The 27,520-nt window shown below is 48.5% G+C and overlaps 2 protein-coding genes across 5 annotated transcripts; both read left to right on the top strand.

The window, feature by feature from the left end:
• Positions 1 to 524: 524 nt before the first annotated feature.
• si:ch211-286b5.5 (uncharacterized protein LOC100003596 homolog) lies at positions 525 to 5,275 on the top strand. Its single transcript, XM_064323635.1, has 3 exons — positions 525 to 666; positions 3,035 to 3,161; positions 4,199 to 5,275. Exons 1-2 carry the CDS (start codon positions 574 to 576, stop codon positions 3,158 to 3,160), a joined length of 219 nt encoding a protein of 72 aa, XP_064179705.1. The 5' UTR covers positions 525 to 573; the 3' UTR covers position 3,161; positions 4,199 to 5,275.
• A 1,751-nt stretch (positions 5,276 to 7,026) lies between these two features.
• Positions 7,027 to 26,358, top strand: LOC135248725 (histone-arginine methyltransferase CARM1). 4 transcript variants are annotated; one of them, XM_064323615.1, is made up of 15 exons: positions 7,027 to 7,319; positions 12,210 to 12,332; positions 13,583 to 13,689; positions 14,274 to 14,378; positions 15,792 to 16,080; positions 19,033 to 19,123; positions 19,585 to 19,666; positions 20,150 to 20,235; positions 21,227 to 21,316; positions 21,559 to 21,696; positions 21,803 to 21,892; positions 22,014 to 22,126; positions 22,559 to 22,636; positions 23,832 to 23,925; positions 24,668 to 26,358. In XM_064323615.1, the coding sequence occupies exons 1-15, from the start codon at positions 7,106 to 7,108 to the stop codon at positions 24,780 to 24,782; spliced, it is 1,815 nt and encodes a 604-aa protein (XP_064179685.1). In that variant the 5' UTR covers positions 7,027 to 7,105; the 3' UTR covers positions 24,783 to 26,358. The 4 variants fall into 4 exon arrangements, with proteins under 4 accessions (XP_064179685.1, XP_064179684.1, XP_064179683.1 ...); XM_064323614.1 differs by having other exon boundaries at positions 7,028 to 7,319; positions 12,207 to 12,332; XM_064323613.1 differs by having other exon boundaries at positions 7,030 to 7,319; positions 12,207 to 12,332; positions 23,832 to 23,900.
• Positions 26,359 to 27,520: the final 1,162 nt, after the last annotated feature.

Genomic DNA, 27,520 nt, shown 5'->3' with positions numbered 1-27,520 from the left:
ATAGAGTTTTCAGTCTGCGCAGTATACTTTTTGTATGAGTACAGATAATATCAGAGTAGCCCATGATCCATTATGGCTTTATAATAGGAAAAGAAAGATGGAATTTCGAAGGCAATGCAACACATATACGTCTACAATATTGTGCTACAATACCTCTACCTTTAACGCTGTACGTGCAATAAAGGTTATTTCCAGTCTACAGAACCTTCCAAAACTTTTTTTTCAATCTCAAAATTATTATAGTTATTGTAATTCTGTAACATAAGCTATAACACTCAGTTTGTAATGTAAGATGGCAATATTGACTCTTACTGCTGCTATTTGATGTTGGGGACCAGATACATTTTAACAAAAACACATTTGCATTGATTATTTATTTGTTTACTTAAACACTCGCAATTAGAGAGCCCCGGTCGATCACCCAACAACAAAACTGTTTTGGGAAAATTAACGCTTGTGCTTCTAGCCAGATAAAGAGAGAGGGAGCGTGTGAGTCACAGTGGTTCCCACGGCAATTTAAGTTTTTTTTTTTTTTTTCGAAGTTGTCAGATCACAGTCGCCTTCAGCGCAGTCATGTCCAACAACAGCGCACGCAGTAATAACTTGGTTATTGCACAGAAAGCCGTAAAACAATTGCGGTTTGAAGCCAGTGTCCAGAGGATTAAGGTAAAGAGAACGAAAAGGTTGAAGAGATCTTTAGCTTACAAACCGCGTGATTCGTTGTGAACTAGCCTAGTTATGCTGCTTTTAAAATAAATTCTGCCTACTGATCGTGGCTTCTGATATTCGTGCGGGATTCTATACGCTTATGTTGGATAACGATGTTTTCTTTTCTTGATCAGACCTGCAATTGAAACTGCTGAAATACTAATGTAGCCTAGTATGACAGAAAACCCATAGTTTGGGGTCAGACATTATAATAGCCTATTGTATGATATTTTTTATGACGGTGGTGGTCGCCAGCCGCTATTCTGATTATTCTGTATTCCCAGTCAGTAAAATTGCAATAAGGAGGTTGCCGAATGTTGAACTATTTGTGCAATCATATGCGCTCTTAATCATTGTTTCTCGCTGTGAGAATTGCTTAGTTTTAGTTAAAGCTTTTTCGGGCTATGCATAATGTTCAATGAATGGGACTGTGAACACTGATATTCCGCTTCCAAGTTGGTTTTGAGATTGGTTTGAGATTGTTTTGAGATTTTATTGATTGATTGTTTTATGGTTTAACATTCTACTAGCGTGTATATTAGGATGCAACAGGTCAACCGGTTTCGCATTTTAATTAATGGAGATCCCGAACGCTTGGCAACAGGCTGTCGAGACCTGGCAGCGTTTCGGAATTTCCCCCAGTTTGCCGTGCTTACAGGGCACCCGTTTTATTACACATCTCCCTCATACTCTGATATCGCATTCTATCGCATCATTTTATGGTAGTGTCACGGATATGTTCCAATATGTCCGGAGACAAATAGCTGTGCTGCAATGGTATTCTTGAGCGTGATGTTCATGGACAGTGTCAGTGGATATTGCGTTTTATATTTTTCCGTGAACTTTTGAGAACTTTCACCTTTACTATATGCTGGTGTGGCCACCTACGCTACGTTGCTGACCTAAAAGGAGTTCCAGAAATACCGCCCGTGGTGGATAATCTCAAGGATTTTTATATGCACTGCAAACAAAGTAGCGCTCAATGCCTCCCTGCTCTGCACGCTTGTACATCACTCAGTGACATGTAGATTTCTCAGATTTACTGTGGTGTGAAGGCTGTGATTGGCTGTAATCCGTTCTCTTTTCCAGGCCACCGTGGATAAAGGGATGCATTATTCTGCACTGCACACGTATTAAACTGGGTTGTTCTCGCAAGATTTTACTTTTACTACTGACTTTTTTCTGTAGTTGTTTTGTTGTTGTTGTTGTTGTTGTTGGCACTCTGTGTTGTAGCATGGCTGGGTCAGCTATAAACCTGTGAGAATTCAGATTTAGTAGCAGCTAGGATTGTGGACTTGATTTTACATTGTTCAATAGAGGCCATACTAAACCACATGTATCGGTTTTTTGTCTGTTAATTTTACAGATCATGAGATAGCATATTAAGTTACGATTCCCGAGAGGATCGGTTTGCATGAGATATTTTTTTTCAGGCTGTGTAGTTTGTTAGTTGTTGAGACTGCGTTGGCCCTGTTTGCATTGATGAGCATGTGACTGCAAAATAGCCATACAAAAAATGTCACTGTTCTTCCTGCTTTGAATTGAAATATGACTGTGTCCCTGATTTAAAATTTGAATAGCAGAAGGGAATCATTTTTTATAATTGTTTGTGGCATTTTGAGTCTACAAGCTGATGGAAACCTCTGGAATTATGCGTACAGTGTGTGCGTACACCAGTCATGAAAAAAATTTAAAGCTTTCTTTCTGATGGCTCATGTATAGCCTATAGATCTCCTATTTGGAAACTGCTAAAAGCCAACCCTCTTAAAGGCCTTTTCCATGTCGCAGAGATGTCTTCACACTAGGATGTTCCATGTGAATTTGAAACAGCACAGGGTTTAGCTTTTGTGGAAGAAGGCATGGGCTTATCTTTATATGTTCCCTGGTTCAAAAAATTAAATGGGACTGAGAATGCTATTTGTAGGATTCCTGGATTCTGTCATTGTGTCCAGGCCAGGCAAGACAGATGTGGGAGGCAAAGGGATGTACAGACCACATTGTAAGACCACGTTTTAAACCAATTGAAGTAATTTCACGCAAACATCTGCAACCGCTTCTCAGAAAACATGCCATCTATCGACATTACTTGTGGAGCCCAACACACCAAAGCATCTTTCGGTACAGATAAGAACAGGTGATGTACAGGTGATGTTTTTTTAGCGACAAACTACAGGAGCTGAGCTATGCACGTGTGTGTGTGTGAGTGTGTGTGTGTGTGTGTTATCCGTGTTCCTGAGGTGTCCGTGCCCAGTCTGTTTTTTGGGGTCACCTGCAGCCCCAGGAGTTGGCGGTCTCACAGTGGCGTCTGATTGTGACTTTGACTCAGGTGTCTCAGGCGGCCGCAGATCTGAAGACCTTCTGCCTCCAGAACGCAAACAAGGACCCTCTGCTCATGGGCGTCCCCTCGGGCGACAACCCTTTCCGACCCCCCAAGTCCTGCTCCGTTTTCTGAGGTACCGTCAGCTACAGCCCCTCCCCCCCCCCTTTATCTGTCTGCCTCTGCAGCTTTGTCAGTCAGTCAGTTACAGTTTGCTTTGCTGGGCATGACAGGTGTTCCTCTGTGTTGCCAGAAAGAGTGCGTATCACGTAGCTGTTCTCTTTGTCAGGCTCCTCCCTCGTCCCTTGTCATTTAAAGTGAAACCTGCTCGTTTAAACCATCCCGCTTGTCTTGCAGTACAGCAGCAACCGTTAAAGGTGGGGCAAAATGCGCTTCAAAATAGATGTGCGCATACACAATAAACAAACAATTGATCAGAGTTGTTTATCACTGTTTTTCAAATGACTGAATGAACGCACTGTATTTTAAATGTGTCAATTCAACATGGGATGGAGAAAACTCCTTCACTTGCCGCTTAGAATTGTATACAGTATTGTAACAATTTATGGAAACGCTGTGCTTAAAGAAGAATTTTGGTATTCTTAAAACTTTTGTCTATGCCCTTTCTTCTCTGAACCATTTTTGTCAGTTAAAATGTTTTAAAATCAGTTATCTTCTTGACCATGAGTGGTAATGACATTATGGGACCATCAGTAATTTGAAATAAAGTATACAAACCAAAAATAAAGTTTTATTTACATGAATATTTGCATTTTATGGATAAAACTACTGGACAAAGAAATACATGTTCAAGTTGATCATAAAATTTCCAACAGTAGGATACAGTAGACTGCTCAGTTAGGGAGGTTTGAACTAATACATAAAGGAATGTGTAATGATTATTACTTGTTTAATGGAAATTATTTCTTCATTTTTATTTCATGTTGATATTTCATTGATTACATATTATATTATGCCAGAAAGCGAAATAGTTGAAAAATGTTGCACTAATTGTCAAACTCTGCTCATGAATCTGCGCCAGTACTGCATATCATTTTTTTCTTGCTGTAGACATTACTTCGGCTTCAGGGCTGTTGTCATTTTGCCACCGATCTCTAGCCTTGCCTTGAACAATGCACTGCACTGATTAAAGCTCCCTGTTTCCCCCGACAGCTAATGAGGAATGAAGTCCATGGAACACTTTTAGAAGACCTCTACTCTGCCCAACCTCCGCCTCACACTGCTCTTATTGTTGGTTCACGGTTCAATCCCAGAATGCCAAGCACTGGGAGGCCAAACCCCCCAACATCACCACCCCCCCCCCCACCCCCACATTAGAACAGCTACCATATGGTCTTGCAAAATGAAACTCTAACATCTTGTTTAGTTTTCTTATTTTAAGAAATAACATACAAAAAAAAACTAAACAAAGGATCGTTCAAAGAGCTGGCAGATTTGGACGTTTGTCTCATCACCGAGGCCAGCCTTAAAGATGAGTTCCCATTCTCATCACAGTGATGCTGCCCAGTTCTGTGTTCATGTCTGGAGGATGTGTGCACCTGCAACTAATTTCTAATACATTCTGTGTTGTTAGCGCTCAAAATATGACTTCAGGTGTAACAACTTCAGCTGTGATCAGCTTCTTATAAGAATTATGTGACTGGCATTTAGCTGAAAACGAGCAAGGATTCTGCATCTAAATCTAAATTAATGTTGCTGGCGAATGCAATCAAAGAGGTCCAATTTTTGGAGTCTTAATTAACACAGGAAGTCTTTTTTTGCCCTACTGTGTCAAGAGAACAGTGTGGTAAAATATAGTTCATTTTTTTATTAATCAACTGAATTGTCATCTTGAATTTAAAATAGGCCCAAATTACCATCAAGGGAATTTTACCTGATCAGAACATAATGTGGAGTTCTGAAAAGCAGAATCATTGGCCAGTTTTATGCCATTGCACATTCTGGTCCCTGATATTTCAAAAGTATGATAACTCAGTTCCATTCGTATTTCTTATTGGAATAGTGTCTGTAAAGAACCATCCATGTCGGTCACAATGACACAAAGGGCCGCTGTGTTTCATGCAGCAGGTCAAGTCTGAACTTCGCTCAGTCTATGAAAATGTTGGCAAATGTGCGCACGTGTGTTGTTGCATGTTAATCCTTCCGCTGAACTTCCACAACTCACTACCATTTTGTGATTTTCATGAGAATGCACAATTCCTGTTGGGAAGCCATTAAATATGTCACATCCATGTCTGGTTTCTCCTTTTACAATTATTTCCAAGCACAAAATGGTGATCACCCATATTTTCTGATCTACATTCACAGACTACATTCTACATTCATAATCCAAACCCATTCATGCTCACCAGAAATGACACTAGCTGAGGACCTGAGCAGAACTTGTCAACTTATAGCAGCGTTTCCCAAGCTTGTTGTATGTTAAGACCAGCTGAGCTTTCAGTTCAATGTGTTTGGTTGTGCTTTTAATGGTATGCTGATTTTCATATCTGTTTTCATTTGATCTCTCCTCATTCAAACTGGTATTGGCTATTTTTTGGGAAAGAAAAAAAGATATACTGAAGTTTTTGTGTCAAAATTAAGATCAGTTTGTTGTTATTTTGTTAATATCTGCCCCTCATTAAAATTATTAATTGGTACAGCTGTCTCAATTAAGCTTAATTAGTTGATCAATTATTTATCGAAGGCTCCACTGAACAACTAATTACTCTTAATCAATGAATATGAACATCTGTCTGTGTGGCGAATTTGTTGGGCGTAAGTGGATTGAAGTAACCAAGAGAAACACCTTTGCATGATTCCTTCTGTTGGAATAAACACGTTTTAAACAACCTACATCTGAAGTAAAGAAATAAGAAGCAAGATATTAGTAACTTATTTGCTAGAGTGGGACCAGAGACCTGATTTGGTTATTCGGTCAATTTTCTGACATTTAAATAGTGAAGCAAAGGTGTCAAACTCACGTCACAGCTTACCCGATTTTATGGTTTCCTTTCAATGGGCAGCCAATTTAGCTATTGAAACAATGTGTGCTCTTTAATCAATCAGTGGCTTAAGTAATTTAAACAAGACCAGGTTAAAAACTAGTATATGGCTAGACCTAACGCACGTGATCCGGCCGACGAATGGTGTAACTTCATAACTCGGCCGACCAATGGTGTAACTTCATCACTCAGTCAGTCAGTCAGTCACTCACAGACATTCGCGTTTGTAGGGCTGGCCCCGCTGTTGCGTTGACTATACCATGTTCTGTTTTCATTTACCAAGTTTGGGTAAAAGATATCTTGCAGTGCTTCTGACCTGTACAATCCCTGTGAACAGATTGATAGTTTGCCTTGAGTGATTGTCCATATTCATTTGCTGTTGTTGCACAGGACTGTATAAAGGGTTATCACAGGATTGTACTGTCATAAACTGTAATGTTACATTTACACTTTTTTTTCTTTCCCTTGGAAATCACTTGCATTCATCCCACACTCCTTCAGTTTAGAGAAAGCTCATAGTCTCACTTTTGGTTGCTGCAACCTGTGCATATGTCAAACAATTATGTCAATGTGGTGGGTTTAAAAGATAACACGGCAGAAATATTTCAGAATTAGTTGTACTCATTGTGCAAACCAAGCAATATTTATCTGAAAGTCTAAAATGTATAATTGATGAAATATGGGGAAATGATAAAATATTTATGTTTTACTGAGGAGTTGCACCCACAACGACTTGCTGGTCCGAGGGATTTTTATGCATTAAATGTATGCGGTGTAGGTCACCTAAAGAAAACATTTATTGTGCATATGATTTGACAGTGAAGTATTACAAAACACACAACTAACAGTGCGCGTTTAAATGTGTATTGAATTCCCACATCCAGTAATGTATAGGACCGATATGGTAACAAGGCTGACCTGAAGAATGATACCAGTGTGTAAGGCATATTTTGTCCTTCGTTGGGAAATACAGGTCTTCCTCATGCGAGAAGTCCAGAGTGTGCACGATTGCTGATGCTGCACTTGGGTGCAGGGTGGCGGTAGCGAGTCGCCTCCCCCCACCCGCGATGTGTGCATGAGAGAGAGCGAGTGTGTGTGTGCGTGTGTGTGTGTGTATGTGTGTGTCGCGCTCTCCACTATATCGAAGATGGCGGTGTCCGTGTTTCCCGGCGTGCGGCTCCTCTCGATCGGAGACGCAAACGGAGAGATACAGCGACATTCTGAACAGCAGCCGCTACGGTTGGAGGTGAAAACCACACCAGACGCAGCCCTGATAAATCTCTCCAACAGTGAGTAATCCACAGCTCCTTGTTCTTGCCTCTTTGCCTTGCTTCTGCGCATAATGCTGGACTAGTATCACCACAAAGTCTCGCTGTTATGAATAGCAAGCAGGCTAACTAGTCAACTAAATGTGCGCTTGGTGTGACTGGCTGTTCGGCAGGTAGGCTAACGTTAGATGCTATGACGATCAGCGCTCAGTTTTGCTGTTGGCCACATCGGCTTCTCCTGTAATGTCCCGTCAGTGTATTGTACTGTATTGCTGATAGTAAACAGTTTTGTTGACATAATGCTAACTAGCTCTCAATGTGAAAGCTAGCCTTGTACCAAGACTGTTTACCCATATAGCTAGACTGTGTTAACTTGCTGGCAGCCTAACGTAAATTTCTCGGAAGGACCTAAGTCTAAGAATAACGCAGATCGTCAGGGGTTAAGTTGCCTCTGTTTTGTATTCCCTACTGTACTGGACAGCGAAATTGCTAGGGCTAGCGCGCTAAGCAAAACAAAAGCTCCTGCAGTCCTGCAAATCAACTGCACAAAAAAGAACAATAACCTCGGTCTGTTAGCCATGTGCGGTAGCTCGACAGACTGCATTAAACAATGTAAGTGTATCTATTGATTTGAAAATGTGTTTAAGTCCAAATAGTTGGCTGGCTGACTGTTGGATAAACTGGGGATAACTTTTGTCAAGCCAGCTTTACCGGCGCGCATCACTGACAATATAGCCTGGGAGCCAGCAGTAGCTAATGTCTGTATCATACGCTAACATTACAGTACTCAGCGCGAAATATTATTTGTGCTAGTCATCGTTACGTGCCACCGAATTGCTAAATCGGTTGTATGTGTATTGCGAATAACCAAGTGTATTAGGTTTAGTTTTTATTCGTGTCCGCAGGCTTTAACAATGTAGTCCTGAGAGCTGACTAATGTTACCTCGTTTATATTGGGTACCCAGATCGCCAGGTTGGCTAATGTTAGCTAGCTAATTTCATTAGCTCACGATTTAGCTGGGCTGTTTCCTAATCCAGTTGCGTTAAATTTAGCTAAATAGTCAGAACACGTCAGCAGTCAGTGTTGCATTTATTCCAAGTTTTATTCACTCTTCGTCCCTTGGTCTGCGTTGAACAATAGCATGTCCCCGCCCCCTGCCTCCACGTCTCCTCCGGGGCTAGCTTGCTAGCATTCTTTTTCTTGCGCGCTGACTGGCGCAGTAATGTTTTATTGCACATTGGGAAGAAAGAGAGGCCTCTGGTTACGGGTGAATTTGCCGCCGATACGCGGACTTGAAAACGGCAGTTTAAGCATATGCATCTGTCTAGATTATAGTGTGTATGCGGGGGTGGGGGTCGTGTGTTTATTTATCTGTTAATGAACTATCATAATAGCAAAGCAGAAGATCTGCAGTATAAATATAGGCTTCATGACTGGAAATACCGGGCTTGATCACGTCTGTTAAACATTTCAATAGCGCTTGCTGCATTTATGGTAGGCTACCTCGTTCACTACATTAAACGCACCGAAACACGCAAGCATTAACTCGGGCGCGCGGCCCTGCTGCCGCTCTTTCAACAGTATCTTGAGGGAAAGGCACTGAACAGAACGAATACCCGACTGGCCCTTACCACAACCAAGTGAATTACAACTAAGATTCCCTCATACGTCATTGGATTGGACATGTTATATTGATCTAAAGTTGCAGAAATTATATTATGAAATTGTAAGGATGTTTTAAAAATGGTACTTAACATGCAGTAACGAGTAACTGTGTGGCAATGCGATGTTTCGTGATGTCACGAACTGGGTTACGTTACGAAGTGGGTTACCTAGATATGCTGCCTGGTCTACTGTAATCCACAGTTTTACATAAATAGCTCTGATACACACTGTGGTCTAAAATAGAATTGTTTGGTATTGAACTGAGTAGTTGTTGCTCCCAAGGTAGTGTTCTTTTACTGGGTGAATGTCAGAATTAAAGCCTTATAAGTGTCCTATACAAATCATGTGAAGGAATTTTTCGGTGTCCCCCACACGCACACACAAGGACTGTCTCTATTATAATATTATATAATAGGCAAAGGTAAACGAGTAACGTTTTACTTAAATCCATTGTCAGATAGCGACAAAGTGGGAAGCAGAGTTGGTTAAACTTTATTTACTATCGGTGAATAGACTGACTACTGTATTATCCCTTATAACAACAACTTCAAGTAAACAAAAAACAAAACTATCTCACCATCATATGAGGCAATCAGGATCACGTATTTTAACCTTACAAAATATATTTTTCGTTGACTGCAGCATTTTAATTCTGTAAAAATGGTCTGGGAATAAAATTGGCTACATTACTGTTACTGAAAAGTAACAGTTCAGTCTGTATTGGCACAGGCCTTTCAGAGATCAATTTGCCAAAATGCAAAACGGTTGACTTGGTTAGAGGTGAGTGCTGAATGTTTTTCGATTTATTTACAATGTTCCCTGCTGAGCAGCAAACTCTTCGCTTGAACAAGTTTCTTGGATGCTCAGGTATTTCTGTCCTAACTGTCCGGTAGTTTTCCATCATACAAAAGGATGCTGGTCCACCAGTAGTGGTTCTTGCCTCTCATTCATCATCATCATCATCATCGCTCGCTGCGCAATGTTCATCGGCAATGTTTGTTAAAATTAAAAATAATAAAAAACGAATTCAAAATCTGTTGGAAAAGTTTTGGGGGGAAAAGGGTCGTTCAAAAGCAAGAGAACTGTTTAAAGACAGAACACGTCAGATTTTCACCACACGCGTATGATAACAAAATTACATTCAAATGTTAATGTTAACAACTAAAAAAATTATTTATGTTTCCTATTTGGGAAATACTCTAGTTTAGAAGCTAAAGTGGACAGCCCTCAACACACACATACACACACACACACACACACACACACACACAAAGTGTGTTGCAGCACCAAAGGAGACATTTAGACCCCCCCCCCCTTCCCATTAGTTTGTTTTGGTGCCCTGAAGTCCTGTTTGTGCAGCAGGTCGCTGCCCTCTGTTACCGTGGCGCTGTGGTTCTGTGATCTGTGCCAGTCGACTGCGGCGCCTGCCGGCTCTCACCACGCAGCCTGGGAGAACAGCGCCCCTGTCAGTTTCTCTTCTGCAGACCTGTCCCACCGCCGTGCATTGGCAGTGATGGAAACGCGGACGGGACGGGGAGCCGAGCGGAGCCCTGTAGTGCTTAGCCCCCCCCCCCCCGCAGATTCGCAGCGCTGTCTCTGGGGGCCTGTAAGTGCTGGGAAAAGGCAGCACGTTTTTAAATATTTTAGTCCGCAGCCCGGACCCAGCCCACCCTAACGTTCGCTGTTTACTCTCCGGTGTTCATGACCGAGTCTGTGCTTGGTGGACCTGGCTGTGCGGAACGGGGAACGGGAAACTGACCTGGCTTTACAAAAAAATAAACCAATGAATGTCTTATATAGTGCTTTTTTTCGCATTGTTTTGCAACCCAAAGCACCTCACTTATGTGCATCTCTGGCCTGAGGGTAGCTGCTCACTTTGTTTCCCTCCTTTTGTTTTGCTTGGCTCGGTTGGTAAGGGTGGTCGGGGGAGGGGGAGGAGGAGGGGGGGGGGGTGGTGCATAGTTTTGGAGAACATTAGCATTCAAATGGTCCATTCTCAAGGAGTAAATGTTGAGAAACGGCTGTCTGGGCCGGGCTGCTGTTCTGACCAACGGCACTTCAGCCCGGAGTTCATTTTCACTACGCTTCTGCAGCGGTGTCGTATATTATTCTTCCTCTAGTTGCAGAAAAACCTGGGGAGTTTTAGTAGAGGAAGTGGCTGTTCTCGCCGGCGCCGTCCCTTTTGCGTTCTCACAGAGCCTTTCAGCAGTGCAGCAGCGTTTGCAGCTGGGTCTCCCGGCCTGCCTCGTCAAGTCAGGTGACCTTACGCAGCCGCCAAACTGCCGCACAGCCCGTTATCCCCGGCCAGTCGCGTTTCTGAAAGGTCAGGGGTCAGGGGTCAGGGGAGCGTGCCGCGCGGCACGCAGAGGGCCAAGCACCAGTCCGCGCAGGCGCCCGATGGGGTAAAGGAGGCCGGCCCGCAGGGCCTTTGTGAAGTCAGCCCACCGCCGGTGGAGTTTATCACCCTCTGCTGGATTTCCCAGCATGCCTCATAAAGTCAGATGACCTTGGTTGCCCCCTGTGGGCTGCATCATCCAGGTGCGACGTGGGCCGGGGGGGGTGGAGGGTGGGGGGTGGACGTGGCAGGTCCCTCTACGCTACAGCGCCCCCCCTGTCCCGGGCCAGCTGGCTGTCGGGGTCTTATTTCAGGACTTATTTGAGGAGTTCCCAGGGCTTGTGGGCCCTGCTCAAGCAGACCTGTTGAGCTGCTGACCCCAGCGTTGTTACCTCCCGTAAGGAACTCTCGCCGTTGCACTTCTTCCGCATCACGCACTGGGGGAAGTGGCTACCTCACTTTGTCCTCAATTTACCCCCCAACCCACAGACGGGGCCACTGCTGACAGAAAGGAAATGGCTGGGGAGGGATGTAAGACGTGTCATACTAGCTTACATTTAATGTGAAGGAAGGGGAACCATGGCGGGTGTGTTCAAGCGGCATTCAGAACTGTGTCGTAGGCCTGCAAGGTGACCGGTCAGCCAGGAGAATGCTATTCGCGGACTCTGTATGCTGTATAAAATGTTAGTTTGCTGTGTGCCATTGTTACTTTTTGGGTAGGTTGTACTTTGATATGTGTTCCATGGTTATACCGCTCGATACCGATCCATGGTTCAGATCGGGACATCCCTAGTGTGTGTGTGTGTGTGTGTTCAGCCTTACAGCGTGAGACTGAAGCATGTTGGGTGTTGCGTGTATTGGGGCTGGTGTGGATGCTGTGGTGGCTGATGGGATACTCCTCCCCCAGCAGAGGAAACATGCGTGTTCAAGTGCTCGTTGTCGCGGGAGACGGAGTGCAGCCGTGTGGGGAAGCAGTCCTTCATCATCACCCTGGGCTGCAACAGCGTCCTCCTGCAGTTCTCCTCTCCTGCAGGTACATGTACTACTGTCTGTCTGTCTGTCTGTCTGTCCTCCTGCAGTTCTCCTCTCCCGCAGGTACATGTACTACTGTCTGTCTGTCTGTCTGTCCTCCTGCAGTTCTCCTCTCCTGCAGGTACATGTACTACTGTCTGTCTGTCTGTCTGTCTGTCTGTCCTTCTGCAGTTCTCCTCTCCTGCAGGTACATGTACTACTGTCTGTCTGTCTGTCTGTCTGTCCTCCTGCAGTTCTCCTCTCCTGCAGGTACATGTACTACTGTCTGTCTGTCTGTCTGTCTGTCTGTCCTCCTGCAGTTCTCCTCTCCTGCAGGTACATGTACTACTGTCTGTCTGTCTGTCTGTCTGTCTCTCCTCCTGCAGTTCTCCTCTCCTGCAGGTACATGTACTACTGTCTGTCTGTCTGTCTGTCTGTCTCTCCTCCTGCAGTTCTCCTCTCCTGCAGGTACATGTACTACTGTCCGTCTGTCTGTCTGTCCTCCTGCAGTTCTCCTCTCCTGCAGGTACATGTACTACTGTCTGTCTGTCTGTCTGTCTGTCTGTCCTTCTGCAGTTCTCCTCTCCTGCAGGTACATGTACTACTGTCTGTCTGTCTGTCTGTCCTCCTGCAGTTCTCCTCTCCTGCAGGTACATGTACTACTGTCTGTCTGTCTGTCTGTCTGTCTGTCCTCCTGCAGTTCTCCTCTCCTGCAGGTACATGTACTACTGTCTGTCTGTCTGTCTGTCTGTCTCTCCTCCTGCAGTTCTCCTCTCCTGCAGGTACATGTACTACTGTCTGTCTGTCTGTCTGTCTGTCTCTCCTCCTGCGGTTCTCCTCTCCTGCAGGTACATGTACTACTGTCTGTCTGTCTGTCTGTCTGTCTCTCCTCCTGCAGTTCTCCTCTCCTGCAGGTACATGTACTACTGTCTGTCTGTCTGTCTGTCCTCCTGCAGTTCTCCTCTCCTGCAGGTACATGTACTACTGTCTGTCTGTCTGTCCGTCTGTCTGTCCTCCTGTGTATATGCACATCCATCCTCCTACGGCTCTCAGCTCTTCCCAGCTGCCTGTGTTTAAACCAGCATCCTACTGCCTCCTCGTTTTACAGCTCTGTTATCCTCTTTTATCCTCCTCCTTATTGTCTCTTTCCCCCTCTTACAGGCGTCCTCTTTTATCCACTCCCCTTATTCTGTAGATCCCTCTCTCGGGGTGTCTTCAGCGTTGGTGTGTGCGTTTCCTGGCCCTGTCGTAACAAAGCTCTGTCTCTTTCAGATTTCTCCTCCTTCTATAACATCCTGAAGAACTGCCGCGGCCACAGCTCAGAGAGATCAGTGTTCAGCGAGAGGACAGAGGAGTCCTCTGCTGTCCAGTACTTCCAGGTGAGTGATAACACGCGCACACACACACCCACACACGCACATGCACAATCACACACTCGCGCACACACAATCACACATACACACACACTCACACATAGACACACTCACGCACGCGCACACACACACTCACACACACACACACACTCGCGCACACTCACACACACACACACACACTCACACATAGACACACTCATGCACGCGCACACACACATGCACGCACACACACTCACACATAGACACACTCATGCACGCGCACACACACTCACACATAGACACACACATGCACACACACACACACACTCACACATAGACACACTCACGCACGCGCACACACACACATGCACGTACGCACACACATACACACACACAGGCTCTGGGAAACGCGCTGGATTGCTGACGGGCTTACTCACTCACACTGATGAACTGTGAAGTGTACAGTTACCTTCTGACACGTATACTGATACCTGTTCATATTACTGATTCTGAAACCCATTAGTTCACCCTGTACCTTCTATCAGCCTGATCTCTCTCTCTCTCTGTCCGTCTCTATGTCTCTCTCCCGCCACCTTCCCTCTCCCCCACAGTTTTATGGCTACCTCTCCCAGCAGCAAAACATGATGCAGGACTACGTGCGGACTGGAACATATCAGCGAGCCATTCTCCAGAACCACACTGACTTTAAGGACAAGGTGCAGCTCCACGTTCATTGGAGCCTTAACGTGTGTGTGTGTGTGTGTGTGTGTGTGTGTGCATGTGTGTGTACGTGTGTGTGTATGTGTGTGGTGTGTGTGTGTGTACGTGTGTGTGTGTAAGCACACTAGCACACTGCTGTACCAGGGTCACAGCCTCATTCCCTCAGGAATATGTTCCTGGAGGAAGCGGGCTCGGTGCAGGAGGCCCCTCCCCCTGCGTGCTGAGGGTGTGGAATCTGTGGTGCCGGCCCGGCTGACTTGGTGGCTCGTGGGGGCGGGAAGGGGTTGAGGGCCGGCAGTGTGAAGTTAGTGAGCTGGGCTGAGCCGGTCGGCGGCGGGGCGTTCCGCAGGCGGTAACCCGACCCGACGCGGCTCGGCACCACAGAGGCGCGGCGGAGTCTGTCCGTCAGCTCACATCCTGCGCCGCGCGGACCGTCCTGAGGTAACCCCGACAGCCAGCTGCCCCGGGACAGAGGGGGCGCTGCAGCGCAGAGGGACCTGCCCCTGAACACCCATCACCCTCCACCCCCTTGTCCGCACCGTGCCTGGATGATGCAGCCCACAGGGGGAAACCACCCCACCCCCCAAAATAAACACTCAAAAAGCCCCCACCAGTGGACAGAAACATGCAGGCCCCTGGGGTAAGGCCCTCTGAGCGGGGCGAGTACCTGGGCCCCCAGCATCCCCAGAACCTTAATCTGCAAACACACAACAGGGGCCACAGCCTTTCTGGGTTTTTTTTGTTGCATTTTTTTTGCGGATCTTTCCCCCCCCCCCCCCATGCACCACCTCAGCCCAAGCAGTCTTAACGGTTTCTTTTTTTCAAAACCGTAATTGAGCCGTCCTTCCGGAGAAGTGATCCAGGCCCTCCAGAGAATGAGCTTTCAAGGAATCCTTTGAACGGAGTGTTAAATTTATCCGTCAGGTCTAATGCCTTGCTGTTCGGTGGGATGTGGGCCAAAATAATTTGGCTTCCATTTAACAGCCCCTTTGCACTGCTGACTGATTGTTGAGACCTTATCTTAAACAGGGCTGCACCAGCTGTGTACAAACCAGAATTTTGAGCTTTTAAACTCCATACACTCACAGTTGGGGAGCTTCACACAAATGCTGTATTGGAGTGCACACTCGTGGTTAGGGTACTACACAGAAATGCTATATGGGAGTGCACACTCGTGGTTAGGGTACTACACAGAAATGCTATATGGGAGTGCACACTCGTGGTTAGGGTACTACACAGAAATGCTATATGGGAGTGCACACTCGTGGTTAGGGTACTACACAGAAATGCTATATGGGAGTGCACACTTGTGGTTAGGGCACTATGCCCTTGTTCAGGGTTTCCTGTGCAGAAGGCTCTTACCTGTTTAACTCCCTTGCCCCCTCCCTCCCTCCCTCCCTCCCTCTCAGGTGGTGCTGGATGTGGGCTGTGGCTCGGGGATCCTCTCCTTTTTCGCGGCTCAGGCGGGGGCCAGGAAGGTGTACGCGGTGGAGGCCAGCACCATGGCGCAGCACGCCGAGGTCCTGGTCAACAGCAACGGGCTGAAGGACCGGGTGGAGGTCATCCCCGGCAAGGTGGAGGAGGTGTCCCTCCCCGAGCAGGTGGACATCATCATCTCCGAGCCCATGGGCTACATGCTCTTCAACGAGCGCATGCTGGAGAGCTACCTGCACGCCAAGAAGTTCCTCAAACCAAACGGTGAGCAGAGGAGGGTCTCGCACGCACACACACACACACACGCACGCGCACACACACGCACGCATGCGCACACACACGCACGCATGCGCACACACACACACGCGCACACACACGCACGCGCACACACACGCACGCACACGCACACACACACATGAGCATGCAGGAACATGATCTCTCTCTCACCCTCTCTCACACATGTAAACCTGAACAGGCACAAACATGCTCTCTCTCACCCTCTCACACATGTAAACCTGAACAGGCACAAACATGCTCTCTCTCACCCTCTCACACATGTAAACCTGAACAGGCACAAACATGCTCTCTCTCACCCTCTCACACATGTAAACCTGAACAGGCACAAACATGCTGTCTCTCACCCTCTCTCACACATGTAAACCTGAACATAGACAAACATGCTCTCTCTCACACATGTAAACATGAACAAGTTTCCAGAACATCTTTTTTCAACTGACTACATTAACGACGACAGTCGCATGTGAACATGAACATACACAAACATGCTCTCTCTCACACGTGAACATACACAAACATGCTCTCTCTCTTTCTCTCTCAAACAAACGTGCTTGGGTCACAAGCCTGCCTCTTTCTGGCTGTTTCCAGTTATTCAAGCCTTTCTAAAATAAGCACGGCGATGAGCCTGTCCAGTTAGAGATCCACGTAATGTCTGGGGTGACAACCTGTGTTCAGTCGGGCAGAAGCAAATGCGTTCAGGAGCTCTCCTGTGCATATTTTAACAACCTTGAGCGAAACGTGCGCTGAATTCCCGAAAACAGATAGCGGTGTTTTTCTAAAATGTGACCGTTGAACTGATGCGACCGTTCACAAGCGCGTTTCTGCGTGTTTGAAAGTTCGAGCGGCCTCTGGCGGGCGGCGTACGTCGAGCGGATGCCTGTGACCGCAGCGGCTGCACGCATCGGCGCTCTGCCGCCGTCAAGCGCAGCGGAGCCGCGGCTAAAACGGAAAAGAGCGGGAATTTCTCCCGGACTGGGGAGGCGGGAATAACGGAGCGGCTCTGTGGGCGCTAATACACGGGCTTGAGCCGAAATTCCCATTTTAATACCATATAAGGTGACATTGAGTGTTCAGAAAGGCGCCTGGTAAATAAAATGTACTATTATTATTATTATCGTCAATATTATTATTATTATTATGTCTCTATAATGACCGTACAGAGCACAGTTACTGACAGTCTAATGCACTTTTCTACTTCCGCTTCTGTGCACTGAATGATCGTATTCGCGAGACGTTTTTGAAAGGTAACGTACGTAGGTCTCATTTCTGTTCTGGATAAGATTTTCGGTTTTTAGAGACTTTTATTATTTTGCCGTGGATTGGCAGTTTTGTGCTGCGATAATAAAGAGACATCTTTACGTGACTCGTGTTCTATGTAGCCTTAACCTGTGGCAGGTTTTTTTTTTTTTATCACTGACGCATGTGGAAATATCTTTTCTGTTGACGCGCAGTGCCTGCTTGTTTGTAAAGTGTGGCTTGTTGAAAATACAGCTCATTTTCATGCACCTGCCGTCAAGAGGGAAAAGGGCGTGGCTTCTGCTCGGCAGGGTCCTTATTCAACCTCGGGGGAAATGTTCATCTATCTGGTCTGGAGTCATGTGCATATGCAACTTCCTGTTTTTGACTGACCACACGCTTTGCCTGAGAGTTTGCATATATGTAGGTCAGATTTAAGATTGCGGACGTATGTTTTTGAGTGGTGTGTAGCTTGGCTTAAATATGCATATGTGCGGTTCAGAGTGGAGTTTTTTACTGAGCTGAATTTGTGCGCGCGCGGTTCTTGCATTAGGATTGCATGGTGGAGCGCGCGCGGGACAGATTCGGGTTCGCGGGGTGCGACCCGCCCCCTTTGCACAGTTAGCATGGGCTGTGTTCGGCCTTGCCCCTGCGCGGGGCGCGCAGTCAGTCGACACGGTGGGGGGGCAGCTGGTGGGGTGCAGAGGGAAGAGAAGCGCCTGCTGACTCCGCGCTGCTCAGGACTCGTGGGAGCGGTTACCGGTTCTGTTTCCATCTGTCAGGCCGCTAAAACCAGGACTAGGAAGTACTTAAGTAAAAACTAGAGATGACAGCAGGTGACGCGGTGGATCAGCGACGGCGTCCCGTTGTGTGTGTAATAAATATGCGCCAGTTGTTGTCGTCGTTCCCCATTCTGTTTTGTTTTTGTTCTCTTTCGTTGGCTGACGAGATGGACGAGGATTCTGTGTATTTTGGTCTGTTTTCGGTTTTTCTTTTTAGCGTAACCTCCACTGGCCATGACACAGTTTTGGGCATTTTTACTTATGTTAGCTTCTCTACCGACCTAGCTTACGGAAGAGGACGTGAAGAGACCGACTGCGGAGTCACAAAACTGACGTAATGTGAAACCAATCAGTGAATACGTCATTAAGCCCGCCCACCCGAACGGTTCTGCTGCACTGAGCACGGTTGTCTAACCGTCCCGAGAAAATCGTGCTGGGCACGGTTTGTAAGCGTTCCGCGCCAAACCGTTTGCAGGTGGAAACACCATTGGAACCGTTCCTCTCCGTGCTCAGAACCGTTCAGCCCTACAGTGGAAAAGAGGCTCAGAGTAGCCCCTGTACGGCCTGTGTGAAATGGGGTCATGGTTAGAAGGCATTAATCATGCTGCGTTGTTGGAGACCAAGGCCTCTTATTTTTAGTGCGCAAACGCGGTGGTTTATGCTGAGGTAAACATTCTCTTGAAAGCCAGTATTGATGCATGGACTCCTGCCTCACTCTGTCGTTCCCTCCCTCTCTCTCCTTTCTCCCTCCTTCCCTCCCACCTTTCCTCTTCCTCTCTAATTCCCTCTCTTGATAATACCTTGATCAATCCCTCTCACTCTCTCTCTGCTTCCCTGTCTCTCCCTCTTCCTCATTCCCTCTCGCTCCCCCCCCTCCCTCCCCCTCTCCGTCCCTCCACAGGTAACCTCTTTCCCACCATCGGTGACGTGCACCTGGCGCCCTTCACAGACGAGCAGCTCTACATGGAGCAGTTCACCAAGGCCAACTTCTGGTGAGGAGGCCTCCTCGTCCGGCCCGGTCTCCCAGGCAACCGGCGGCGATTGCTCTGCGCCGTTTCTCTAATTGTGCGGCGGCCTGGGGGGGGCGCCGCGGTGCGCGGGCGTATGAGAGCAGAGCCCGGCCGGTGGATGGCTCTGCTGATGTGGATGGGAGCTCTGGAAGCGCGCGCCGCTGCTGGTGGCCTGAGGATCTGGCGCGCGGAGCGCTGCAGCTGCTCAGAACGCGGAGTCACCCGCGAGCGCGGCCGTCACGCTCTTCCCTTTGCCTTCATCGAGATGAGCTTGCTAGATCTTTCACCTTCTATTTATTTCATTTGTTTTTATTGCCGTCACAGCAGAGAGCAGTGCTGGAAGTTCAGTGCTGTTCATTTATTGGATCTCAGGCTCTATAGCCTAACTCTCTCCCTCACCCTCCCTCGCTCTCCTCCCCTCTCTCTCTCCCTCCCTCTGTCAGGTATCAGCCGTCCTTCCATGGTGTGGACCTCTCTGCCCTGCGCGGAGCTGCTGTAGACGAGTATTTCCGCCAGCCCATTGTGGTAAGGAGTGTGTCTGTGTGTGTGTCTGGCTGTGTGTGTCTGTGTGTCTGTCTGTGTCTGTGCGTGGCAGGAACCCATAGTAGATCCTCCAAGTGGCTCCTCCCTTTGCTAGTACTACTGAACTGCAGTGTCATGATTGGACAGCGGATGCAAACTCCGCCCCCGGTCACTCCTCTAAGTGGCTGGCGGAGAGAGCCAAGCTCCTGCAGACATTGCACTAGTGTGCAAGTGTGAGCGACACTTATGTGCACTCTGCCCCACACACACACAGAAACATACACACACGCACACTGACACATTCACACTCTCTCTCTCACACACTCTCTCACACACACTCACACTGTGCGTTCATGTATCCTGTGCTTGAGCACAATCCCCCACATCCCCCTTTATTCCTTACATCATATTCTGTAGTTCTTCTTTACTGTTTCCTGCTTCCTCTGCCAGTCTTTCTCACTTCCTCTCTCCCCCTCTCTCTCTCAGGACACCTTCGATATGCGGATCCTGATGGCCAAGTCTGTGAAATACACCGTCAACTTCCTGGAGGCCAAAGAGGGAGACCTGCACAGGTGGGTTGCTTCTCGGGTATGGAACGCTGGCTGCGTTCCGGTTGTTTCTAAAAGGGGTCCTCACTACGCATCCTGGACCTGTTCCCTTCTGAACACGTCGTTAGGACACGAGGAAGGGGAGGAGGAGAAGAGGCGGCGGCGACAGAACGTCAGAGGAAGAATGTTCACAAGAATTTTTGGACGTCCTCATTCATTTCGCAGCAGCATTGTTCAGGAGCGGCTCTGAGGCCCCGCCCCCCCCAGCACATGCGCGCTCTGATCCCGTGATGTTTCCACGTGGCCAATTATCAGCAGCGCTTATGTCAATAATGAGTGCTGAAATAAGGACACTTTTACCTTAAGGCCGCTTGACCCTTGCAAAGCATTGTGGGACACCGTGTAGCGCAAATCGCTTCCGCTGAGGGGGCGTCATCGTGTACTCTGCCGGAAGGGGCCGGACGAGGACGGGTCATGTTCCCGCCCATTTTCCGTTGGTAAGCGTTTGAACGGTCGGCATTGGCAGCTGGTTTGCCCCTGCCGAGTCACCGTTAGACGAAAGGGGACGAAAGGAAGGAAGCTGGGAGTGTGGCCATTCCTTCCCCAGGCTTCCCAGAATGCCATTTGAGCCCTCAGATTGGCATTTCCCAGAAGCGCCTTTAACCACTACTGCTTTAATGGCCACTGCTGACATTCGTAAGGTTGCCATGGCCTCTGGGCTGAGTGGCCTGTAGGCCTTCCATATTTAGCCACTGCAAACATGCACTTCCAAGAACCGGAGCACAAGCTGTGGTCTGAATGGGGTGGAGGAGGGAGGGAGGGAGGGAGGGGGGGTATATTTAAGGAGTTATGAATGGAGATGTCAGTTTGGCTGTGGAAGTGAGGTTGTTTTTTTTTCACTGGCCCCTTGCGGGGAAGGCTGTTTTCTGTGGCATTAATGAGCCAGTGTCTGATTCTCTCTTCTCTCTCCCTCTGTCCCTCCCTCCCTTCCTCCCTCTCTCTGTCCCTCTCTCAGGATAGAGATCCCATTCAAGTTCCACATGCTGCATTCGGGACTGGTTCATGGGCTCGCCTTCTGGTTTGATGTGGCTTTCATAGGCTCAGCGTAAGTTTGCAAGTGTGTGTGTGTGTGTTTATTTTGGTGGGTGTGTGTTTAGGTGGGTGTGTGTGTGTTTTTGTTTGGGTATGTGTGTGTTTAGGTGGGTGGGTGTGTGTGTTTATTTGGTTGTGTGTGTGTGCGCGAGTGCACGTGTGTGCGTGCGTGTATGTGTGTGTGTACGAGTGAGAGTGTGTGTGTGTGTGTTTGGGTGAATGCATTGCTCACCCCTGCCCCCCCCCCCCCCGCAGGATGACCGTGTGGCTCTCCACGGCCCCCACGGAGCCGCTGACCCACTGGTACCAGGTCCGGTGTCTGCTGCAGTCGCCGCTCTTCACCAAGGCTGGGGACACGCTGTCCGGCACCGCCCTGCTCATCGCCAACAAGAGGTGCGCCCCAAACCCCCCCTCTCGCTCCCGGAGGGGGACGATGTGAGTGCCCACCTCGCACAGTACAGACCTAACCCCCCCCCCCCCCCGTCTCCCGCCCCCACAGACAGAGCTACGACATCAGTATCGTAACCCAAGTGGACCAGACGGGCTCCAAGTCCAGCAACCTTCTGGATCTGAAGAACCCCTTCTTCAGGTGGGTCAGTCCGGCAGTGGCGCTGCTGGTGGACGGAGGCGGTCTGTACCATGTCATATTTGCAGGGGTGGCACTGGTGGGCAACTCCGCTCCTCCCTGTCTGACTGCGTACGTTTTACAGGTACACAGGCAGCACCCCTGCCCCCCCAGCAGGCTCACACTACAGCTCCCCCTCCGAAAATATGTGGAGTACTGGAGGGGCCTACAGCATGAACCAGGGCATGGCTGTGTCAGGTATACCACACACTCAGAGAGGACATGCTAGACATCACAAAAAACACACACGTATACACACACAAACTCTCACACACACACACTGACATACGCGTGCGCACACACACATAAACACACACTCTCTCTCACACACAGACAATGAGATATGACAGGAGACAGGCTTATAGCATTGTCCCGTTGCAGCAGTTTGTCACTGTGATTAATGATCTGACAGACTGCCCCGCCTCTTACCCCGATTGGTTCAGAGCTGTAGTGATGACTCGGCCCTGGAACAGTAACTCTCAGCCTGTGGTAATTATGTGTCTGTGATTCATTGTCTCTCCCTCCCTCCCTCCCTCCCTCCCTCCCTCCCTTTCTCTCTCTCTCTCTCCCTCCCTCCCTCCCTCTCTCCCTCTCTCTCTCTCTCTCTCTCTCTCTCTCTCTCTCATGCAGGAATGCCTACAGCCTATGATCTCAGCACTGTCATTGGCAGCGGGTCCACTGTCTCTCACAACAACCTCATCCCCCTCGGTAAGGACACAGACTACCTACTCTCTCTCATACACGCACACAAACACACTCTTCGCTCATATACGGTCACACACATGCGACACGTTCTCTCTCTCACTCACACACAGACACACAGATACACACACACCGTAATATACTCTCTCACGTATGCAGCGTACAGTCTCACAAAGAACAAGTGTGCGACACACATGAGCACACACACACAAACGCACGCGGCCTTGGATGTAGGAGTGGCCAGACTGACGCAGAGCGGGCGTGAAGGTCAGGTCAGGCCAGGTCCTCGAGCGGAGCGTGCGACGGACAGGTGAGGACAGACGCAGCTGACGTCAGACGCACTGGTGATTGTGTGTGTGACAGGCAGTGGCCCTGGTGCTGGTGACACTCAGCCCTAATGAACAGGCAGAGTGCAGCCTTGCTGTCTGAGTGAAAAGAGCCCTGGACGTACAGCCACAGAGGAGCAGCTGCTGTTTCACTAAGAGACGAGCGTCAGCCAGCCTGCCTCTGTGTGGACTACCTGAACACAAGCGCACTCAAGCACTGTGTGTGTGAGAGTGTGTTGTCTGTATGAAGACCGTTTCTGTATGTACGTATATATTGGGACTGTTTTTGGATGGAAGGAGTGTGTACGTACGCTGCTGTGTTGTGTTAGTATAAGGTACTGTTTGGAGGAGCAGTGTGTGGTGTGTCATGTGTGTGTGTGTGTGTGTATTGGGACTGTTTTTGGGGGGAAGCTGTGTGTACGGGTGTGTGTGCATGTGTGTGTGTGTGTCTGTATATTGGGACTGTTTTTGGACGGAAGGAGTGTGTATCGGTACGTGTGTGTGTGTGTGTGTATAGGTACTGTTTTTGGAGGGAAGCAGTGTGTACGGGTGTGTGTGCATGTGTATTGGGACTGTTTTTTGGGGGAGGCTGTGTGTATGGATGTGTGCGTGTGTGTGTGTGTGTGTGTGTATATTGGGACTGTTTTTGGGGGAGCCGTGTGTAGGGTGTGTGCGTGTGTGTGTGTGTGTGTGTATTGGGACTGTTTTTGGGGGGAGGCCGTGTGTATGGGTGTGTGTGCGTGTGTGTGTGTGTGTGTGTGTATTGGGACTGTTTTTGGGGGGAAGCCGTGTGTATGGGTGTTTGTGTGTGTGATGATCATTGTGGATATGGAGGCTGACTGTCCTGTTTTGTGTGTGTTGGTGTCTGCCTGCAGTGAACACAGGGATAGTGAACCACACCCACTCCAGAATGGGCTCCATCATGAGCACAGGAATCGTCCCGGGTGAGTGTGCCCCCCCCCATCCAGGGTGAGTGTGCCCGCCCCCCTCCCCTCCAGGCGAGCCGCTTGTAGGCCGTTACACTTCCTGCATCATCGCAGGGATGATGGAATAGGGGTTAGACGGTCCTCATTTCACCTCACGCGGCAGAAAGCGAAGAGGTGCTCCACCAATCACAGAGTATGTTGTTAACCGGTAGCAGAACAACAACGCTGACTGCAATTGGTGGCAATTTCCACTGGGATCCTGGAATTAGAGAAAAAAAGTTTCTGCATTGTTCTATTGGTTACCATCATAATCTGTGATTGGATGGAGTTTGTTTTTTTTGGGGGGTTTTTTCTTGCAAGGAAGGTGATGTCACAAATGTATAGTCAAAATGGAGTAATGTGTTTTAATATCCCTTCATTATCGTTTACATACAGCCCTGTAAGACCTGAACGCACGCGTGCCAACCACAGGCAAATAAAAATATCTATATAGATAAGCGACTCCTAGTGGCATATAACAATAACATTTTAGCTCTGCCAGAAAGGATATGAATTACCGCTGTACAAGTCAAGTATTTAGCGTAACTACTTATTGTGTGGGTGTGGAATAATCTTCCAAAGCTAAAAAGCATGGGGGTTTCACAGAGCTGGGTTTATCCTGGGAAACTTAGCCTAAATAAACAGGCCAGACTTCTCAGAGATGGCATATGCAAAAAAAGCCTTCTTGTTGTTTGTGAGGAGGCTGGCGAAAGTGACCCGAAATGCCTGCTCGTTCCTCTCCACAGGGGCCTCGACGGGCCAGTCCGGCCCCAGCAGCAGCAGTCCCCACTACCCAGTCAACAGCCAGTTCACCATGGGCGGGCCACCCATCTCCATGGCGTCCCCTATGGCCATCCCTAGCAACACCATGCATTATGGGAGTTAAGACCTTTTTGACCTTTCACCTCTCACTCCCTCAACTGACGGCAGCCAGAAGAAAAACCAAAACCGACTACGTCCCCGTCGCCGCCGCCCTCCCCGTCGTGTGCCCTCATCTTTCGGTCCCTCGATCGCCCTCGCCGTTCGACCCTGTAGTCTTCAACTCCTCCGCCGTCCCCTCGTTTCTTTTCCATTCTTAGGCAGGCCACAAGGTGGCAGCACTTCCTTGCTGATGGACGCGTACCGAAGAGACTGTCGCGTGACGCAAGAGGACGCACACGCACGCGCGCCGTTCTCTGCTCTCACAGAATGCTACTGTGCTGTGACTATAAAACGTGTAACGTGTGCGTGCACACACACACGCGCGCGTGTGCGCACAAGACGTGAAACACAGAGCTGGACTCAAGACGGCGTTCCCGGCAGTTCTGGAAGAGCTGAGGAACGTCTCCCGCTAGCTCTTCCTCGGACTCCCAGCATGGCCTGGTCACCAACGGATCCTTTCCCTCCTCTGCTGTGAACTTTGACCCTGGCCCTCAACCACCCCCCCACCGCCCCATTATTACATGGAGCAGAGAACTGTGATCGCGACAGTGATTATAATCCAGCATTTTCCTCCATCCCTGGACACCTGACTTGAGACAGACTGAGTGACACTTGTATAGTACCTCTTCTCTCCCTAGTGTTTGATTTTGCCATGCCAAGTTTACCTCTAGCTTAGCAAAGAAAAAACAAGACTCCTGTCTAAAAATGCACCTCTCGAACTGCCTGTAGAATCCAGTCTTTTTAAAATCAAACTGCCTGTTCCCACCAAACCCCACTCTTTCCACTGCCCCCCCACTCAGTGTAGTTGTCTATTTAGAGCACAAGTTGCTGCAAATTAAAACATCTGTGCTTTCTCCTTCGCTCCCTCCCTCTCCCGGACTTGATTTGCAGAGCAGTCAGCCAGTGGGCTCTGGAAACAAAGCAGTGGAAGGCCGGGCCTCAGCCAATGAGAGTACAGGAATCAAGCTGCTTTTTTTTTTTGGAGAGGTGATCTTGGCCAGTCAAAATGAAGAGGGAGCAGGAGAAGGCGGAACTGAGTTTGGGCTATGAGGACTGAGTGCTACTCTGGAGCAGGTGCAATTCTTAGTCAACCGTTTTGTAGTTTACAACCCTGCCCCCTCCTCCCCCTTTATACCTCTAAGACTGAAACTAGTGTGGTGCTGCTGGTGCTCTGTCATACCCCCCCCCCATCTCCCCCACCCAAAAAAAAAAACCTCAGAATTCCACCCAACCTCCCCTGCTTCCTCGCCCCCCACACAGGCAGTGTTGTTTCCCGAGTTATGGACAAAGGACAGACAAGCAAAACTGTACGTTGCTTCCGGTCATAGGTATGAAGACTTCGTTCAGTTCGGGTTTAGCAACTTTTAAAGAGAAAATGAAACGTCTCTGCTAGTTTGTAGACTTGAATAATTTCTTTTTTGTCTTTTTTTTTTCTTTCACAAAAAAGATACACAAAAAAAAGCAAAAAAAAAAAAAAAGGAGCAAATTAAATGTTGGTGGAGAATTCCCTCTGAAATGTGGGCTTTTATTTAAGGACTTCAGACTGCCTCACAGGGCCACAGCTTCCAGAGCATACAAATTCCACTGAAAATAGTCTTTTGACCCAAGGTTGCAACAATTTCGACGCCACGTTCTGAGGTTGGAGAACAGCTCGGTCTATGCCAGTGTGTTCTGTCCAGCAGGGCGGCAGTGTTGCCGTCTCAAGCTCGAACCAACCAGAGAGAGAGAGAGAGAGCGAGCTCTGGGTAAAAAGCCCCTTTCATGGTTTTGTTTGGCAGTCACTGCTACCGATTTTGGCAATAAAGACCAAAATGCAGGTAAGTGTTCACCAGAGATATATCTCACAACGTCTCAGGGCTCTTAGCTCTGGTCGGGTGCGAGTCGTGGGTCACAGACCCTCACAGGTTTGAGGAGCGCTCGACAGAACGGGGCATCGGGGGCCCTGGCTGGTTTTGAGGAAAAACCTTTGCAGAATGAGAGTTTTGTTTACGGAACCCGGGGCTTCCTTTTGAGGGAAGCGAGCCAGGCTGGCATCAGTGGGGTTTGGTGTGCGGACCTCCCCAAACGCGCACGAGGGCCAGTGCTGACGTGCCCGCTCAACGCGTCTCACCCAGACTTGGAGCAGACGGCTAGCCGTCCGGGAGACCCCAGGCAACCCCTCCAAGCCCCCCACCGCTGAGTTGAGACTGCCTCCTAGTCCCAGACCAGTTGACCTCAATTAACCTAGCGTGCTAACGCGTGCTGCTCAGGGCTGTTTAAGGGCTGTTTAGCTGCACTCGAGGAGCCGCTCCGCCTTCGGAAAGCGGCCATTCGGGCTCAAGTGGCCACTCGAGTGTTCATTTCAGCGATCGCCGGCCGAACGACTGCCTCTCATCGAGTCGGGCTTCGCTTCCCTGGAATTACCCTTCGCCAGTCTCACTGCGAGACATCTCGCACACAAACCGATACAAATCCACCCTGACTTCAGCTGAAACTTCACACCACCTGCCAATCCAGCTAAAAATGTCGGGTTTAAAAAAAAATCTAAGGGTAAGTGTTGCTTCGTGAAAGCGATTAAAAATGTTGGAAGGTTGGTTGAGGTTTCTGAACGGTGCATACCCAGTATTCGCTTTTGGCCTCAACCCAAGCGGCTCCCCTGGTATGTATGGAAGAGAAGAACCACATCCCGAGACTCATCT

This window comes from Anguilla rostrata, chromosome 2 (genome assembly GCF_018555375.3).
Source record: "Anguilla rostrata isolate EN2019 chromosome 2, ASM1855537v3, whole genome shotgun sequence".
Taxonomy (NCBI): domain Eukaryota; kingdom Metazoa; phylum Chordata; class Actinopteri; order Anguilliformes; family Anguillidae; genus Anguilla; species Anguilla rostrata.
This window is presented reverse-complemented; position numbering and strand designations above follow the sequence as displayed.

Excerpts from the sequence above, each read along its gene's own strand:
- si:ch211-286b5.5 (XM_064323635.1), top strand. The coding sequence starts at position 574 with ATGTCCAACAACAGCGCACGCAGTAATAACTTGGTTATTGCACAGAAA. Across the intron at positions 667-3,034 it reads CCAGTGTCCAGAGGATTAAG|GTGTCTCAGGCGGCCGCAGA; the intron begins GTAAAGAGAACG and ends ACTTTGACTCAG.
- LOC135248725 (XM_064323614.1), top strand. The coding sequence starts at position 7,106 with ATGAGAGAGAGCGAGTGTGTGTGTGCGTGTGTGTGTGTGTATGTGTGT. Across the intron at positions 12,333-13,582 it reads GCAGTTCTCCTCTCCTGCAG|ATTTCTCCTCCTTCTATAAC; the intron begins GTACATGTACTA and ends TGTCTCTTTCAG. Across the intron at positions 19,667-20,149 it reads ATTTCCGCCAGCCCATTGTG|GACACCTTCGATATGCGGAT; the intron begins GTAAGGAGTGTG and ends TCTCTCTCTCAG.